Source organism: Lissotriton vulgaris, chromosome 1_1 (assembly GCF_964263255.1).
Source record: "Lissotriton vulgaris chromosome 1_1, aLisVul1.2, whole genome shotgun sequence".
Lineage (NCBI taxonomy): Eukaryota > Metazoa > Chordata > Amphibia > Caudata > Salamandridae > Lissotriton > Lissotriton vulgaris.
In genome coordinates, this window is record NC_141685.1 from 476,378,722 (window position 1) to 476,399,065 (window position 20,344).

Below are 20,344 nucleotides of genomic sequence, written 5' to 3' on the forward strand. Positions count from 1 at the left end.
TTGCTGTTGATTACAATTTTAATATATGACTTGGGGAGACACAGCTTGGGGATCAGGAATTCACTCTAGCAGAAGTGAGCAGGGCTCAGGCAGGTTCAGTGCAGCAGGTCTGCTAGGCAGTTGCAGGGAGACTATGGAGCTTGTTGCATCCCTGTAGCTCCGAAAAGGGTGTTAGTCAGCTTACCCTTGGAGTCACTCAGCCTGAGATGAAGGGAGTAGGTGTCTTCCTTCTCAGACAGAAAGTGAGGCCACATTTTTATACCAGGTGCTAGATTAGAAATTGGAGAAGCTTCTGGGGTTTTCCTCCAACAGAGGTGTCTGGAATGCCCTGCCTCCCTCTCCTGGGCCCAGTCCATCTGCAGACATGATAGGCTACTATGTAGTTCTTTGTGTGTGAGTACAGGCAGTGTCTCTGAAGTACAAGTGTGACAAGTGACAGCACTGCCCTTTTCATCAAGTTAGGATGACCCATCCTGCTAACACAGAGACCCTCTATTGTGTGGCCAAGGCCCAACTGGAAACTACATCTAGTAATGTAACACAGTAACAGGCTGCAGTCACCTAATGATTAGGACAAGAAAATGGCAATGTTCTAAAAGTGTCATTTTCAGAATTGTGACTAAAAAGCCAAACTTACCATTTAGGAGGGTTTTAGATAATTTCTCATACACCAAACCTGATATTCCTACTTACTCCCAAGCAAAAGTTATCACGTATTAAATGTAATAGGGTAAGCAAAGGTTATCCTATGGGAGAGGTATGCCTTGATGTAAGGAAAGATTCATGTAAGAGTTTTTCAATACCAGGACATGTAACCCATAAAAGTACATGTCCAATGTTTTAAATACGCTGCATACTGCTCTATGGGCTGTTTAGGGCCTACTATGGGCGGGGGGGGGGGGGCAATATGTATTAAAAAGGAAAGTTTAGGCATGGCAAAAAGTTTATTTTGCCAGGTCTGAAAAACAGTTTGAAACTGCACACACAGTCTGCAATGGCAGCCTTGGGACATGTTTGAAAGGGCTTCTTAAGTGGGTGGCACAATAAGTGCTGAAGGCCCACTAGTAGCATTTAATTTACCAGCCCTGGGTATTTGGTATAACACTTTACTAGGGACTTATAAGTAAATTAAATATGCCAATCAGGTGTAAACCAATCCTACAATGTTTAGAGGAGTGAGCACACATATTTTAGCACTGGTTAGCCATGGTAAAGAGAACAGAGTCTTATAAGCCAACAAAAACTGGCTCAGAAAACTGGAGGGTTGAAGATAAAAAGTTTGGGGGTGATCCCGAGAGAGGGCCAGGTCCAACAATAACTAAATCTAAAACTCTAAATCTGTATAGAAGAAAAAGATAGAAGTGTTGGTCTACTCATACATGTTTGACATTTGTTTTAATCTATCAACTTTAAGTTTCTACATAAAAGGAGAATTGTCAGTAGGCATGTGATGTTGACATTCACAAAGAGGTCACCCACCTGCCCCTACAGGAAAAATGGGTTCCTATATTTACTTCACTAAACAAGTAATATCCTTTTCTTTTCAAAAGCAATTCTCACTCATACAAAATGGTGCAGCATGCTTGATCATGAAGTCCAGACCAAGTAGGTTCAGTACCACCAATGGTGGGCTCAGCCTCTCTTTGGGAGGGAGCACTTTGATGTGAATTTTCAGGGACCCTGGTAGGGATTAAAATTGTCTAACCCTTGGCGGGTTTAAAAATAAGTACGTAAAGCCTATTAATGTATAGAAAACTGTCAAACACCATCTGTGACAAGCAGTGTGGGCCATGGATTTGGATGTCTACAATTTGCCTTATGACCAAAAGTCAGCTGAACATTCACTATAATTGTCCGGAAAGTTTGTGCCCTATGGTGGGCTGGAATTAAAGAGACCAATGAACACACTAATGCTCTGAGGAACTTACTTCTAGAATGCAACCTGTTGGATGTGGCTGTAGATTTTAGACACACAATCCAAATAAAGGGGGCGTGGCTACGGCGGCGAACATGGCGGACGCAGCCTAAGCGAGTTCCGTCCCACCGATCACTTATCCGGCGAAAATCCTGTGTCTCCCCGACCCTAAGACGCCCTAACCCGATGATTTGTCAATCTGAACCGGTAATGGTGTCCTGGCTGTAATCTGGAGACTGGAGTTGACTGCTGGTCGGAGATCCGAGCACCGACGAGGTGCGGCCTGCTGCATGTGGAGAGCCGGGGCCTTGGGTTTCGGGCCGCCGGCCGGAAGTGGGTCGCGGCCGGCGTGGCAGAGGAGAGGAGAGCGGTCTGGGCCCTTCGGTGCCTGACCCTGTGCTGTGTGATTCAAGACGCGGCGGGAGAGGGTCTCAGTGCCGGACAGCACGGCTGAACCACCCCGACTTCCCCTACAGGTGTGGAGTAGTGGAGACGGAGGTCGCACGGACCCCACTCGGCGGTCAGGTCGGATCGCGGGGATGCTGCTGGCCAGAGGGCGCGGCGGGGCACTCACTCTCCCCCTCAAATCCTACTGGACTTCTTTCCTTGGCGCCGCTTCCCCGAGAGGACTAGGCTGGGTCTGGCCACACAGCCTGGACGGCTCCGGGCTTGCTGCACGACGCGGTGGTCGGCGCTGCCTTGGCGTCCACCATCGAGCGCCTGGCGGCCGAACTCACAGGCCTAGGAACATATATCTACACGCCTGTCGGTGCTCCCGCGACGCCCTGGACTTGTGGTCTACACCTACGGACCACCATGACGAGGGGCAGCAACAGTGAGCACAATTCGAAGCAAGGCCCAATTGACAAATTCACTGGGCCGACCGGGGGTGCAGTAAGAGTGGGCGTAAAATCCGTTTCGCGGGCGAATTTGCGGATTTTCCGCGATTTCGCAATCCGCGAATCTCGCGAAATCGCGGTAAAATCCGCGAATCAGCGGGGACGAATTTTCAGCCAAGCAAGGGTTACAGCAGCAGGTGCAAAAGTTGAACCTAATTTCTTTGTAACCTTTTACAAAAGGGTTACAAACAAATTAACTTCAACTTGGACACCTGCTGCTAATTGCTTCCTGGCACCTCGTTGCCTACTTGCAAATATTCTCTGACCCTGCTCTGACCCTTGAAGCAGGGTCAGAGAATAGTTACAAGTAGGCAACGAGGCACCTGTCCAAGGAATTAAACCTCATCAGGAAGCACTTACAGATATAAAAAACAGGAAGAAGGGAGAGGATGGCAAATACACCCATTTTGCGTTGTCAGCAGGGGTTAAACTAAAAGAGACCTTTACAGCACAATTTTCATATGCATTTTGCTAAAAATAAAAAGCTGTATGTTCTGTAGGGGCAACTCAGGAATCTGGCTCTTCAGAGATCCGGCCTCTCTTTCTTTCTCTCGTTCTCTCTCTCCCTCTCTCTTTCTCTCTCTTTCTATCTATCTATCTATCTATCTATCTCTCACCCTCTCCCATAAACGACTGCATGGGTAACTTCGCTATGCAAGCGGCTCGCGAAGACGCAAAAATCCCCGCGAACACGCAAAAAACCCTGCGAACATGCAAAAAACCCTGCGAACACGCAAAAAAACAAAAATCCGCACAAATTCGCGAATTTTGCAGATCGCGAATTCCCAAATCGGCAAATTCGCGGATCGCAAATTCGCAAAATTCGCCCATGCTTAGGGTGCAGGAACGGCTGGGAACACCTCAACATTGGGCCCGGATAACGCTGCCCTCATGGCGGCGATCACTCAGTCCAGGGACATGTTGGACGCAAAAATTGGGGCGGTTGGAGCAGATGTCACGCTATTGCGCCAGGACTTGCGCAACGCGGTGGCTCGCATCACAGAGGCCGAGACGAGAATTACGGGAGTGGAGGACGACGTGGTGACCCTGAAAAGGAAGGTGGCCCATATGGAGGGGATACAGAAGGGCCTGGCGATAAGGGTCGAGGATGCTGAAGGACGGGCACGCAGAAATAACCTCCGCTTTGTTGGCTTTCCGGAGGGCTGTGAGAAGGGGGACATGGAGGCCTTCCTGACACACTGGCTAGAAGGGTGGCTCCCTCCGGACTCCCTTTTGCGTTGCTTTGTTATAGAACGCGCGCACAGAGTGCTGACTCAAAAACCTCCGCCGTGAGCTCGTCCCAGACCAGTGATCGCCAAACTGCTTAACTATCACGACCGTGACACGATCTTGACGCAAGCGCGCTTGAAGGAGCCCCTGCAGTATGAAAACCATAAGATCCTTATATTCCCTGATTACACCAGGTTGGTACAGCAGCAGCGCCAATCCTTCACTGAAGCTAAGGCTCGATTGCAGGGCCTAAACATCCAGTTTGCCCTGCTGTACCCGGCCCGCCTGCGGGTGGTCTTCCAATCCAAGACCCAATTCTTCAATACTCCGGAGGAAGTCTTTGCATGGACAGACAAAACTGTCCGGATCAGAGTGCACACTCCCCCGGGTCGGGACTCGGACTCATCCTCAGCAGCGGGGCCTCCCCGGACCCCTCGGCGGTCACGAAGTAGGAGCAATTGGAGGTCCCGCACAAAGAAGAATCCTCCCCTGAAAACGACGCTGCGGACGCTGCCGAGGCTGCGGACTCCCAAAATCCGGCATCATAGCCTCTAAGGGGTGTGCAGGACTTCGGACTCAGACGTGCTATGGGGTCTCCACTTCTCCTGAACAAGGGCAACTGCTATAGATCGCCATTTGGTTCTCCAGCTGAACAAGTAACATTGTGGGGTGGGGGCGAGGGTTGGGGTACGACTTAGAGAGGGCGGCCATGAGCCCTTTGTTCGTAAGGGTAGTTAGTGGGGGGGTAGTTCGTACTGAGTGGGTAGTGTTTTATTTTTTCCTTTTTGTGTTGGGGATCCATTGGGATAGTGGTTCTCGGACCTCCCATCGGGGGCCGGTGACGATCTAAACCGCGACAGGTACTTCAATGTTACTGAGGTATGGGGTGTGGGTGGGAGAGGGGGGGGTTTCGGGACTGTTGGGGGTGGGGGTTGTGAGGGGGGGGAGTGTTGCGGAGGCAGTTGGGTGGGGCTGGGGGAGGGAGGGGGGGCAGGGGGCAGTTGGGGGGGAGGTTTTTCTGATCACAGTGTCTGTACGAGCTCAATTGCTATTATGTGTATGTGTGGTGCTCCGGATGCCCGGGATCTTGCTTATCCCACCTATTGATCATGGCTGACGTCCGGGAAACGGGCAGCCAGCAGGCGTTGCTGAGAGTGGTGAGCTGGAACGTTCGGGCATGTTAGATAAACTTAAATGTGGTGCGGTTTTGCAACTGGGGCAAAAGGAAAGGGCGGACGTTCTCCTCTTGCAGGAGACGCACCTCCAGGGCACTAAAACCCTCAGACTACAGAGATATGGCTACCAACAGGTGTTCCACGCGGGCTTTGTGAGGGGATCTCGAGGTGTAGCAGTCCTCGTGCATCGTAGACTTTCCTATGTACACGAGACTCAATGGATTGATGCCCATGGTCGATATGTGTTTGTAAAGGGTATGGTTGGAGACAAACAGATTGTGTTTGGTAGTGTGTATGCCCCGCCCCCGTTACAAGAGGCACTCTTTGAAAAGTTGTTTGCGGTGTGGGCAGATATGCCGAACGTGCTGGCGATTGTGGGTGGTGACTGGAATGATGTGATGGATGGACAGATGGATCGATACAGGCCCGGTGGGGGGCCCCCAGCTGACACCCCCACGAAACTGAGTGGCATGGTGCAGGGAATGGGATGGATTGACTCGTGGAGATACCAACATGCTCTGGGTCGCGAATACTCCTACTTGTCCGCGGTGCACCGGTCCTTTTCTAGGTTGGACTACCTGTTCGTCCCCTCCCCCTGGATAGGGAGAGTGGATTCCACGTCTATTCTTCCGCGTGGTCTGTCCGATCATTCCCCTGTAACGTTGAACTTAAACCTTTACAGGTAGAGACAGCCCTTTCGCTGGCGCCTGTCTGCATGGCACTTACAACAAGAAGACTATCAGTCGCACATTCAGGAGGCCATCTCTCATTATTGGGAGGACAACGATGGGCCCGACATGGACGCCGCCACCCTGTGGGAGGCTCTAAAACCCATGATCCGGGAAGTCGATATTGCCTGGTGTGCGAGAGCCCGTAGGACCCGTAGACTGGCCATAGAGGAAGTGGCGGGCGGGTTCGAGAGTTGGAGAGAGAGGGCAACACTGGGGACATGACTGAGGCTGTGGGACAGCTGCTGTTAGCACAGCAATCCTATTCTTCCCTGTTGCTGGACGAGGCGCGCCAATTGTGGTTAGCCTTGCAGAGTTGAATCTATCAGTGGGGGGATAAGTCTTGTTCCATGCTTCACAGACTCTGCCAAAATACCTTCCATGCGCAGTCCTTGCCGGGGCTCCGCGATGAGCGAGGGGATCCATTGACGACCCCGGAGGATATAGCTGCCAGCTTCGTTCAGTATTACGCGACCCTTTATGCCCCTCAGGATGTTCTCCCGGTGGAGGATGACGACAAATTCTTGGCCGACCTCCCGCCTCGCGCGCTCTCAGATGAGGGTCGAGATCGGCTGGAGCTCCCGTTATCACTGGAGGAGCTGGGTGCGGCGCTGGGGGAGCTTAACACCGGAAAGGCCCCCGGACCTAACGGTTTCCCATGTGAGTTCATGAAAACCTTCCATCTCCAATTGGGGGTGCGGTATAGGAAGGCATTAGAGGCAGCCAGGGAGCGAGGACGTCTTCCGGCGGACTGGCGACACGCCGAAATTGTGGTTTTCTGTAAACCCGGGAGGCCCCCCGAACTTCCTTCCTCATATAGACCAATTTCGCTCCTAAATTTCAAGGCGAAACTCCTGGCAAAAGCCTTGGCCAATCGCCTTCTCCCCTACATAATGGATCTAGTTTATCCTGATTAGGCAGGATTTATGCCCCACAGGGCGACAAGACACAACATTCGTCGTGCCCAAGTAGTGATGGAGGCGGCCCGGGCCGCAGGAATCCCGGCGGCGCTTTTACTGGCCGACATCGACAGAGCCTTTGACTCTCTTAGCTGGGTCTATCTCCGAGCGCTTCTTTCCCGCCTCAATCTTGGGCCTCGGTTCCTCTCCTATCTGCATTTACTTTATTCAGATCTGACGGCGTCGGTGAGAGTGGCCGGGGTGGTGTCGGACCCTTTCTCCATCGGCAGGGGACCCAGGCAGGGCTGTCCCCTATCACCCTACTTATTTGCATTGGCCATGGAGCCGCTTGCGGCTTGGGTGCGGATGGACGCGCAGTTGCGAGGGCTCGAGTGGGAGTCCGGTCCATCGGATCGCATCGCACTCTACGCTGACGACGTCCTTTTCTTTCTTATGGACATAGACAGGTCAGGGCCTAGAGTTCTGGAGATAATGCGAATCTTTGGGGAAGTATCAGGCCTACACTTGAATGTGTGGAAATCTACGCTGTGGGTGTTGGGAGGGCTACGGGGAGGGGGCCTTGGGCGTCCGCGCTGCAGGAGGCGGCTGGCGGTATAAAATATCTTGGTGTTTTCCTAACTGATGTCCCGGGAGTGGCATGGGCGCGCAACGTAGTTCCTGTTTGGGACCGCGTCCGATCGGATTTTAAAACATGGTCCAGAATGCCCCTGAACATCTATGGCCGATCGGCAATTTTCAAGATGGTGGCCCTCTCGCGCCTCCTGTATCAGTTGCAAGACTTTCCATACCCTATTGCGCCGCAGTGGTTTCGTCAAGTGAACTCGGCGTTAAGCCAGTTTCTTTGGGCCGGTGGCGCTGCGAGGGTGGCCCTTCGTACTTGCTTCTTATCTACATATTGTGGGGGTCTAGCCACCTGAGATATTTTGTCTTATTATCAAGTGTCTCACCTTCTGGTCCTTAACGACTGGTGGTACGGAGACCGGGGCGACCCGGCTTATGCCCTCGAGCGCTATATAATGGACCCGAACTCGCTGCATACCATCCTATATTCCGCTCCCATTAGGAGGAAGCTTCCCGTGGTTACCCAAGTGGTCTTCCAGGTGTGGCGGGGAGCTCTGCGCCGTATGGGGTGGTGGAACAAACTGACAAGAGAGACTCCGCTGTGGCAGAATGGACAATTGCCAGCCCTGGCGTCCTTGGACGGGTTTCGGGGTTGGGATGCCATCGGCATCTCCACGTTGGGGCATGTGATGAAAGGCACGACACTTAAATCGTTCCAGGCGTTGAGTGAGGAATATGCCATGCCCCGAACCCAGTTTTTTAGGTATTTGCAGCTGCGACACGCCCTGTCCCCCTCCCTAGTGGGCCTGGACTCGCTGCCTGAATTTAGCCCTCTAGAGGCTAAGGTGTTCATGGGGGAATTAGAAGGTAAGAAAATATCCAACATATACCAAACGCTAGTCACTCATTGCTCCTCTCCATTAGACAAATTGCGTACAGTGTGGGAAAATGACATCGGGGAGTTTGAGGAAGAGGACTGGCGGGAGACCCTAGAAGCCCCGAGAGGAGCGGCAATAGCAGTGCGCTTACGCTTCATCCAATTCAAATATTTACACAGGGCTTACTACACCAGGGACCGGTTGTGGAGAGCTGGATTGATTGCCTCCCCTGAGTGTTTGAGGTGCGAGAGAGCGGTGGGCACATTTATCCATACTGTATGGTCTTGTGAAAAATTGTCGAGATTCTGGGTGGGAGTGTGGAATTGCCTGTCTGAGGTTCTGGACTGGGACCTTCCTCGCACGTCGCAGCTGGGCCTGTTGCATATCATGGAACGAGTTGGAGGATCATCTATAAGCGTCACTTACTGGTCCTAGGCCTCACTGTAGCCAAAAGAGACATTGCTCGAGCCTGGAAGGACCCCAGGCCCCCTTTGCTGGAAGTGTGGAAGCGGGGATTGGATTTTTGCATGGGGTTGGAGCGTCCAGTGTTTAAGGCCAGGGGCTGCCCCCGAAAACATTTTAAGATATGGAAGCGGTGGGCGGACTACAGGGGGCTGTGGTTGGACCCGCCTGTGCAACAGGACGTTGAAGCCGAACAATTCTCAGTTGAGCCCGGGTGAATGGGAGTACCCACTGGTAGTGACATGATCTTTTTTTCTTTGCTCTTGGACTCTGTAGACACTGTAAAGGGAGGGGGGTTGGACCTGGGGTGGGGGTTGGGAGGGCTGTTTCACTTCCAAAAAGTTGATGAACTGAAATGTATGCAATGTTTTGATATTTGCTCACTGGTCCTTCGGTGTTTTGAGGGACAGTGTCCTAGATGCCAGCTGTCAACGAAATAAAATTTGTTCTGAAAAGAAAATCCAAATAAAGAAAAACTAAGAATAAACTACTGCTCTCATTGTGTGAAACTACAATGCTTTGGACTTTTTGTATGAGTGTCTCCTGATTTACTTTGTGTGTTCTTTCTGTTTTTGCACAGGTGCTTATCAGGGTGTACACCAATTATCTATCAGGGATGGGCTTGGATCTGTTGTGATTTGTCCTTAGCTGCTTTGTAAAATATTTGAGATACTCCCAATGCATCACCAACTAAGGCCCTACTAGCTGTGTGTGTGGGGCAATATTTATTGGACCCGATAAATAATAATACAGTGCACCGTGTTATATATCGGTTGTGACTAATCGCACCTATTATAAGATTTTCCCCGACAAGGGGAATAATACTCAGCTTTTGGGGATTAACACCCACATATCCCTGTATTTACCAGGCTTTTTCCCTCTGATATATTGATATGTGTACTAACAGCAGTTACCAAAGATGAGAATTTTTTACAGCTCTTATAATTAGGGACAAACTAATTAGGGACAAACTATGAAGTCTGGTCTGATCAAAGAGAGCGCCACCAATCTTGCAACTACACACCCAAATGAGATCATATAATTAAAATGTTGATGTAAACTAGTAGGCATTGTGTTAAAATTTACCCACAGAGTAGCAGGTACTTCAATAGACATGAATGCCAAATATCAGTTATAAAGATAAACCCAACTACAATCAACTGTTATTTAGCCACAGGTGCTGACATTGCAAGTATGGCACTCCTGCTGTCAGAAAACATTGAATGTGACATAGTGGTCCTCCAAGGGCAGTTGTAAGGATCCTGTGTTATGTTTAACGTACATGATATGAAAAGATGGCATGTGAATTAGATGAATTTGTCTCACACATTAACATTTCATTTGTGTGTGTTTTTTTTTTTACAAAAGCCCAGAGGCAGGCCTAGTTGTTATTAATTATCAAAGCTACCTGGAAAGATTTACCTTGTGGATGTCCAGTGGAAGAACATATCTCCTAACTTCTGGTTGTGGTGCTTTCTCTGCATTTCTCTTCACTTCATCCCAGTTTTCACGCAGATTGGCTAAATATAGATAGTTGTAGATAAATTCAAATCTGAAAACAGAAACAAGAGTCTTCTAAGGCATTTCAGAAACCTTTACAAAAGTGATCCATCTCAGCTGAAAGACATTTGAGCGACTGATTATTCTACTTCAGGCTATAAAGTATCTAGAAGGATTATAATTATTCTCCAGATGAATTGATCTACGAATGCCACAACTAGAACACACATCTAAATAATGGTACAATCTAGGGCAAAATTAATTTTGAATATAAATTTGAATTTAACGCTCAAGACCGTCTTAAAGCATGTTAAAGAGATGCATTTTATCTATGTAGAGGCTGCATAATTACAAAAGGATTCTTGAAGCTATGAACTGATCCAAATCAAATCAGTAGCAACCTAAATAGCTGCAGCACAAGAAAATAAAAATCAAGGTTATGTTACATTTGTTGCATCATTTACAATGTTTTCACCCCTGAGTTTCATGTGGACATTTTCACTTAAAGGCACAAACATGCCTATTGCAATATAACTTGAAAAGCAAAGGAATGTCCATTGAGTAACATTCTCCACGATTTTTGAACTAAATAGCACATTTTATCAGCAGATGGCCTGTGAATCACTGCTATTTGCAATAAATGTTTCCCAAACAGATTGAGCTGTATGTCACAAGTCCATTTACAGTTGGAGACAACTAGCAAAACATGTACCTTTGCCTATACTCTGTTGAGGACTTTTTTGCTTAAGCAATATACATATAGTATATGAATTATGCAATACACTGCACCAAATTACAGCATGAACCGGGAGGTAAAATAGTGATATGTTCACAATGAGCAAACTATGGTTTGTAGATGCTCATACTACACAAATTTGGTGTACCAGCCTGCATAACTATCACATAAAGTAGTTGTACGGGTGCTTTAATTTACAACTTTGAATATTGCGCAAATTGAATGAATAAATGAGGTGATTTGTAGAGCTCGAAAGCTGCTGCAACTGAAGCGTCCCGGTGCTAGTTGCAGGAAAACCAGAAACTGAAAGTGAAAGCCTAATAAATACAGAAAGGACGACAGAGCAGCATCTGGGAAAGAGCAGGTTTCCTTGAAAAGATAGGTCTTCAGGTGAGTCCTCTGAGGATTACTTCGCAGCTGTTTGGGCAGGGAATTTCAGAGCTTTAAGATCAGAAAGTAAAAGGCCCAGTCTCCTGCTCTTGCTTCATATATCCTGGGGATGCATAACATATTTTGCAAAGATTTCTCAGAGGTAGGTATTTTTTTTGGGATATGGTAAGGAGCAGTTTGATGCCAAGCCCTTAACGTGAGTAAAAGGGTTTTAATTGTTATTTTTTGGTTTACAGGTAGCCAATGAAGAGTTCTCAGACCCTTACGAATTGAGGGACGGGGTGGGTTGTTAAACACTAGACGAGCAGTGGATTTGTGCTCCCTCTGTAGTCTGTTTCTCAGCTCCTGCAGAGAGCCAAGGAGCAGGACAGTTGCATAGTCTAATCTTGACAAGATTAAGGAGTGGATAATGCTCTTCTGAGTTCTTTCTGGAAGAAATGTAAGGGTCTTTCTCATGGATTTCAGTAGGGCAAAGCACACTCCGACAGAACTCTAACTTGAGGCTTGAAAGAAAGAGAGGAGTCAAGATTAACTCCTATGTTTTTTGCAACAGTTGAGGGGGCTTGAGGTTTGCCCAATGCAGATGGCCAAATTCTGTAAAAGTCCAGTGTGGATGAAGTGCCAAAAAACAAGATCTCAGATTTGTCCGAATTGAGGCAAAGACAGCTCTTATGCATCCAGCCGGTCATGGGCAAAAGGCAGGCCTGGAAGTTGGCAGTCACAGAACAGTCTGGGTGATTAAAGTCAAGCATCAGGTGCGTGTCATCAGCATACGACACCACATTGAATCCCCAGGCTTGTACAATGGAGTCAAGAGGGGCCATATAGATATTGAAAAAGGTGGAGCTAAGAGTCGATCCTTGTCGGCACCAAATTAATATAATATATCTGTATTTCGCAGCAGACTGAAACACTTGGCTGTTCTTTTCGTTAATCTGATGCCTAAATTCTTTTCTTTTTGGTTCTACTTACAGTTTTCAGCACTGGAACAGTCCTAGGAGAGGTAGTGCACCTTATAAAACCCCCACATTAGCTCATTTTTAATAGAGTTACTATTCCGCTGTTTTGAGTATATTAATAGTGAAGTATCCTGGAATATTAAAGGATTGGGTAATTATAACAAAATAAATTGTTTTTGTTTCACTTTTCTATATTGAAAGCATTTGTCAAAAGTGGATTATTGATGTTAGACAGGAGTACGCATATCAACAATCTCGTTATGCTAAAACACAGATTTTAGAGAACCTTTGCTCATCCCTGGTATGAATGAAACAAGCAGCAGGCAATCCCCTACTGAAATGTGAAGTTCATATTGTTAGAACAAATTTAAGGGGAAGAAAATAACACAATAACATTTGAAAACCAATTAACCCCTTAAGTGCGGGGAACGTTCAGCGGTCGTCGCGTGCACTACCTCGCTAGTGCTGCGCACGTCCGCTGAACGTTCCAATCTCATTCGCTCAATGAAACGTTCCGCACTAGCGCGGAATATTTTCAGCGCTGGCAACGGGTTAATAAAAGTAGTGAATGATTATAATTGGATAAGGGGAAACAGAGATAGGATTTTTTTAAAACTTTAAAGCAAAAATGCTCACAAAAAAGTAAAGCACCAATCAAAGTATCAGTTCACATTTGACCAGGACCCAGGTGCAATTTCAGGCTGACAGTGAGAGGCAGGAGGTCTGATTCAGAAAGAAAATTGCCCCAGTCAAAGGTTTAACTTTGGGACTCAGGCCTGATTTAGATCTTGGCAGACATGTTACTCCGTCACAATGGTGACGGATATCCAGTCCACTGAAATAAAAATCCCATTATATCCTATGAGATTTATATTTCGACGGACGGGCTATCCGTCACCGTTGTGACAGAGTAACCCATCCGCCAAGATCTAAATTAGGATCTAAGGCTTCTTTTTGGAGGAAAAGTCTTCCAGTGTAAGGGCCAGGATGGAAGCCAGTGAGGGTCTCTCAAAGTCAGATAGGTCATCTGAAGCCATTGGTTTAGGCACCCGAAGCTTAGAGTGGGACAAAATTGCACTTTGTATCTTCTGAGCTTGTTTCACTGGTAGGACACATTTGCTGCATCGCCCAGGCCCAAGGTTTTAACTTCACATTGAGTCATTTTTTCAAATCTAAAAACCCATCAGCAGGCCAAGGCTGGATATTTTTACAGTGAGGTCCTGCACAGGCCCGTTTTTAGAGTGGCAAATGTCAGTCAGAAGGATGAGTGTAGTTTTCTTACCTAGAGGGCATCATCCATGCCAAGAGGTCAACATCATTGCCCGGATCTCCAGAGGAGGAAAACATGACTTAACACACTTTTCTCCAGCTGCTTGAATTTTTATTGAAGTGTTTCACCAAAGTTGGTGCAGGTTAGTGCTGTGAATCTCTAGACACACGTGTTTCTGGATATTATCCTTCATCAGTAGAGATAAAAATCGAAATTCATCTGGGGTTGCTGAGAAAGCTGCCACAATCCTCTCAGGTCTCTGTACCTCTCCCTGGTGCACAGGTTCATCTCAATGAGCTCGCCAGCTCTCCCATAGGATTCCAAGGGGAGTCTGTTGATATTTTGGGATTTATGGATGCTAAATTTGAGTTTGAGGGACGATGTACTGAGAGTAAAGTGTATGTTGCTGAAAGTGGACCACCTATTCCCGGGTGACTTCATCACTATGATTTGCACATCATTGTTAATCCCATAGCACCGTCAGAGGTGATGGTTTCAATCCGGACTCTATTGATGACATTCTGCTTGCAAATGGGAGGGTATTCAAAGAAGACTTAGGTTTGTTGAAGGGCTATGCACACAAGATCATTTTAAAGGAAGGTGCTGTCCCTGTTCAACATAAACTAAGGAGGGTTCCTGTGATGGCACGTGAGGAAGTGAAGGGGTTAATTCAGGAGATGATGCAACGAGGTGTTATAGAACTGGTGGAGGCATCCAGTTGTGTCTCTCTGGTAGCCATCACATGCAAGTCTGATGGGCATCTTGGGTTCTATGTGGACTTGAGGTCACTCAAACAAAACATTGTGGCAGATACATATCCTTTACCAAACATTAATTAAATGATTTTGTTACTCAAGGGGGAGGGTACTTTTCCAAGCTGGACTTGAAGAGCGCCTATCACCAGATAAAGCTCCATGGAGACTCTAAAGCACGTACCACGTTTATCACCATGGAGGGAACTTCCCAATTTACTAGAATGTCCTTTGGTCTTTCATCCGCAGCAAGTGTATTTCAAAGGATGTTTTTAGAGGGTTGGAAAATGTCATTTACTTCCAGTAAGACATACATATTTTTGGAAAGTTGAATCAGAAACACAATGCGGTGTTAAAACTTGCCTTACAGAGAATTGCTGATGTGGGGCTCACCTTGAGGAAGGAGAAGGGTTGTTTTTTTAAAGGAACAAATTGAATATCTGGGTTACACTTTGTCAGCTGGTGGTGTCAGTCCGGAAAAAGACTTGTTGGAAGCTGTACACTTGGCTCCTTCCCCTCAAGACAAAGACCATCTTAGGTCTTTCAATGGACGTATTGAATATTATTCAAAATTTGAAAGCAACTTTTCAGACAAGATAGAGTTCTTGGGGGCCCTTTTAAAGAAATGGAAGAGTTTTGAATGGTCACTTGTGCAAGAGGAGAGTTTTTTGAACATTAGGAAAGAGATTTGTGAGGCTGGTATTTTGGTGCTTTTTGATATTAAACTTAAGTCCATTGTGATGGTGCATGTAAGTGCAAAAGGACTGGGCACCATACTTTCCCAAAGGCATAGGATGGTGAAAGAACAGTGGCCTTTGCATCTCGCACCCCAACCAATACTGAAAGGACCTATTCAGGAATCGAAAAGGAAGCTTTGGCCGCTGCATGGAGCATCGAGTACTTTCGTACGTATGTGTGGGGTACTCAATTTACCTTGAGATCTGACCACAAGCCTCCGATTAAAATCCTTATCCCTGGCGGTGCTGGTAAGGGTTCAGCCAGATTGGCGCAATTTACTGCCAGACTCCAAGAGTTTCACTATGTGTTAGAGCATATTCATGGTTGGAAGAATGTACAAGCGATTGCCTGTCTCGCTTACCTTTGAACTGGCAAATGGTACACGGTTAGGGTGTGCAGGTGCTTTCTCTAAAGAAGATTGGTGCCAAGCCATGGATGCGGATATCAACCTTAAAGAGGTCACGCACATGGTTGTTTCAGGCAAACAGAGAGAGAGTTGTGTTGCTAGTTTGGAGCATCTGTTTGTCAAGGTGTTGGAGGAGCTGTCAACTGGGGGTGGTCATATTTGGAAAAGGGGTGAAAGGTTTGTGCCACCAGTTGATCTTAGGCAAAAGCTTGTAGTGATGGCACATACTGGACATTTAAGTCAGAGTCTTACCCAGAAGAGCCTTAAAGCTCAGTTTTGGTGGTCAAGTATGGATGCTCAGGTGGTGGAGAGGGTGGTCATGTGTAGTGCTCGCAAAGAAAGTGGAAAGTATCTTCAGCTTGTTAGCCAGTCTGCCATTGGTCACATATCCAACCCGGGGTTCCCTTGGCACACTGTGTACTTGGATTTCATTGGTCCTATGTCTGAGGTTCGCAGTGGGCTCAGGTTCGCCATGGTTTGTATGGATTGTTACTCTAAGTGGTTCTGTGTAAAGTTCATGGGGGAAATTACCACTAATGCTACTATTCGAACTTTGAGGGAAGTATTTTTTGAAGAAGGTGTTCCCAACTGTCCTGGTGATGGATAATGGTACCCAACTCACTTCTAGGGACATGAAGGAATTCTTGAGCAGCAATGGTGTAAAACACCAGCCTACTTTTTGTATAATCCCCAAGGAAATAGCATAATGGAGAGAGTGAATATATTGATCAAGGGGGTCATTCAATTGACTTGTGTTTCTAATCTAGAGGTCAAGGAAGTGGTTGATGAGATGGTTTGGACATATTGTGCCATTATGCAGGGCTCATTAAGTAAAACCCCTTTTGAAGTGATGAGAGGACGGGTTCCTCTGGACAGGTTAGTTCCAGGCTGGTTGAAAGATGGAATCTTGGACCAAGGTGCGTCTGTAGTGGAAATTGTGAAGAAGAAGAGTATTAAGCCAGGAGATTTGGTGAACGTTAAGGCAGGTAGGGTCTCAAGAGGGTTAAGCAAGTTTAGAGGTCCTTTCATGGTTAAGCAGTCTTTTGACTTTCATGTTGTCTTGGATAATGGTGAGAATTGAGACAAAAGCAGGGTTGCTTTATATCAGAAGGGTTGAGTTTATTCTAGGAGTGATGGAGATGAGGTTATCCATGGTTCTATGTTCATGAGTAGGGCTCCCGGTATTACGGTATTTATTTTTTTGCCATTTCTGTCTGTATTTATCCATATTTATTTTTTGTCATCTTTATCTGTATTTATCCATATTTATTATGGGTTTTGTAAAAAAAAAAGCTGATACTGGTATATTTCCGCATTTATTTAACCAATAAATCTGCTCTCATACTTGAATGCCTGTCAGGTTTCACTGATATGAGTACCAGCAGAAGATAAATCAATGCAAGTAAATGAAAATATGCACATTTCTGTATCAGCCTTGTGCATATCTACTGTTGTTTAAGCCTTTTTACTAAAATTCCTTTCTTTTTTAACCCTCTTACCTATCAATCCACACAGTTATTGGCCTGGCAGTCATGGCAAAGTCGATTTAGAATCATTCAAAAAGCACCCAATTTCTGTTTTTATCCACATCTTAAAAAATACAGACAAGAAAATAAATGGTTTTTGGTCTGCATTTATCTGTAAAAATCAGTAAAACAGGGAGCCTTATTTATGAGGGATTGTGACATTAGTGGTGGTCCTTTATCCAGTCACGACCAGGGGGAAGGAGTAAATCCTCAAAGAGCCATTTTTGATTCTATGGTTCTTGAGAGTCAGAGCTCTTGCGCCTGTGGTTGTGGTGAAGGGAAACGTTCTAGAGAGCGCAAGGCTCCTAGGTATTTAAATGACTCTGTTTGGTAATTCTTTTATTTTTGCTTAGTGCTTTTCTTCCTGCTTTCTTTCCCTTCTTTCTCCCTCTCTTCTGCTTCACACGTCACATCTTGTTCTCATTCCTCATTTCAGTTATAACTTTTCTCCTTCTTTGAAGAAAAGGAGATGTGTTGTAATTTGCTTGTGCTTGTCGTGTGCCACATGGCTTTGTAATTGAATTGTGGGTTTGATTCTGGTCAATTGACTGCTAGCCAAGATGGGATTGGGTTGTTAACTGGCGGTGCACGATAAAGCACCTACCTTGAAGTTTCCTGCTGTGTCCCGGACGTTTTACTTCAGACACCCATGGAAAATCAGCTCTGGTGGGACTTCGTCAAAAGCGACACCTGATTGCAGTGTTCAAGGAAGTGCCACAGCTGGCAGAATGGGGAATAGATTTTTAACCCGCTTCCCCCAATTGGAGAAATACCCTTACATCCTCTACCCCTCCCTATGGCGAAAGGGGCTCCATTCTATCTTTCTCTGCAAAAACCTTACCCCGCGCAGCACCAGAAGAAAGATCCTCTGGACTTCTTAGTAAATACGATCGACTAGTTGCTGAACAAATATGAATCCCATCAGGCAATCATAATAAGGGATTTTAACATCAGGCCCTAAGGCAAGTCCTTAAACTCCCTCAGTTTGATAGGGGATGCCACACCTTTACACACTCTACAATCACAATCTCGTCTCAATCCTTAAAAGAGGCCTGCTCTCCCATCTAGCGCACCAACCCCACTTTCAGGAACAGATCCACAATCAATTACATCTTCGTCAGCGAAGGGCTGGCTCCCATGCTCCAAGACTTTGAAGTCGACGACCGGGATGAAAGCAACCACAGATCCCTCTGTGCAACCTTGCAATTAGTTTCTATTGATTCATTATACCTAACATCACATGGGGGTACCAACAGGGGAAGAGCACCTCAAGATCCTGCACAGAATCAAATGGTCAGCTAAACTGAAAGGCAAACCTCTAGCCTGACTTGAGGAAAGGCATTTAGGCAACAATCCCCCCAGCTCATTATCATCACCAGGGCACTGGGAGGAACTTGTAGCAGATCTCCAACCTGGGGTGGGGAATCGACAATGGAAACCACTGAGAAGATTCCCTCATTTTAATACGCGTGTCTTGTCGATCGAAGGAGCTAATCGCCTGCAAGCACACTCTGCACAGGGCCCTGGCCACTAGAAGAAGAGGCAGTAAAATAGAATCTGGCCAATCACTCATTGTTCTCAGAGCAGCTTACAAGCACAAAGTACGGCAGCAAAAAAGGAAGCACATCAAAGCAAAGTGGCTCAGGATTTTCCCTTTACTAAAAAACAAGAATAACTCTTGCTGGTGGAGGCACAAACTGCTTTGGCAATTTAGGACAGAACAAATTGCCAATCCAGTGTGGCGGAAAGGGTCTGGATCAGGAATGTTAAACAGCTATACACAACAGACTGTGACAGCAACACCTCCTATATCCCACTTTGCCCCATATTTCTGGGTCCAACATGGCATTCTAATCACAGAAGGTGCAGTAAAGGTATCCATTAAGAAAATGAGGACCGATGGGGCACCAGGGCTAAACAGGATTCTGCCTCCTTGTTCGAAACGGCTCAAGACTTCTGGGCTAGAACACTAATGACACTTTTTAACCATGCTTTTGCCACAGCAATGACACTGACCTATTGAAATGGGTCAATCCTCTTCCCTATTTGTAAAAAGGGAGACAATTCCAACCTGGTAAATTATCGGCTGGTCGCTCTCCTCTACCTTGAAGCCAAAGCCTATGCCTGTATCCCACTGGAGGAATTGGAAACATGGGTGTCGGAAAAAAGAATTCTCCCAATCTTCCAATTTGGAATTAGGCCTGACTGTTCAAGGATGGGGATCTTAGCATTGGCGCATTTATCCAATCAAGGAAGAAGCAACCCCCCCCCCCCCCATTCTACTGCTTTGTCGATTATAGTGCTTCCTTCGACAGGGTGGATCGGGGAAGCTAGCAACGTGGGGAATGCAGCCCTTGCTCCTCAAGGCGGCTACATCTTTATATCAGGAGACTTGGATCTGGTTAAAACAACCTTCCCCACAGCCACCGCCAGTGTCTCCAGCAACAAAAGGCTCAAACAGAGCTGTTTGTTGGTCCTCTTTCTCTTTAATCGCTATCCTGCATACCTTTGCACAGCCCTGGAAGGTGAAAGTTTAGTTACACCAAGGCTGGACAGAGTGCTCCTTCCCATTTTGCAGTAAGAGGATGACACTGCAACTATGGACCACACCAGAGCCGTCCTACAGAGAGCCATCAATGCCCTTCATCGCTGCAATTGGGAGAACAAACTGCAGGTGAATCGGAGTACAATCAAGGTCATCGTTTTTTGGCAAATATTCCTACAAAAATAAACCCATTTGCAGGTTGGAGATCTATAATCATGACATCCCTGCCTACAAGTACCTTCGTGTCTGGTCCACAGAAGGGGCCAAACCGGCTGGCCACCTAAGAACTAAATCCACCTGCGTCATCCATACTCTGAAGCACCTAAGCAATCGTCTACAAAGCTGAACTGCTAAGCCTATGCTGACAGCCTTTTTTTGTTTTTCCCATATCATGTAGACATTGTTTTACAGCAGAAAATTGAAGTAGATGTGTAGCCCCCCTCGCCCTCCCCTCGCAAACATTTTCAACCATGAATCATATCCTTTTCCAGCTCTCACATTTATCTCGCCTTACCCGGCAGATGATTCTTTTAAGGGGAGAGTAGGCTCCATACGCCCATTATCCCCGGCGGAAGAACATACATATCCAGTACTTGCATAATGTCTACAATGAGTTTTGCCAACGTTAACTTCCAACTTCACCCTCTACCCCCGCTACTGCTCCAAACATTTGAGTCATGGTTCCAGAACTATTATATGCATGGTTGCTATATATATCTCAAATCACTGTATACAAGAAGGTCCTTCTTGCTCC

At 46.7% G+C, this 20,344-nt stretch overlaps 1 protein-coding gene across 1 annotated transcript in view; it reads right to left on the minus strand.

Annotated features, from left to right (window-relative positions):
• RPE65 (retinoid isomerohydrolase RPE65) overlaps positions 1-20,344 on the minus strand; it is a 171,167-nt gene that overhangs the window by 23,561 nt on the left and 127,262 nt on the right. Inside the window, exon 10 of the mRNA XM_086936250.1 lies at positions 10,191-10,320. Coding sequence (XP_086792376.1) covers positions 10,191-10,320 — 130 coding nt within the window. The remainder of the gene's footprint in view (positions 1-10,190; positions 10,321-20,344) is intronic.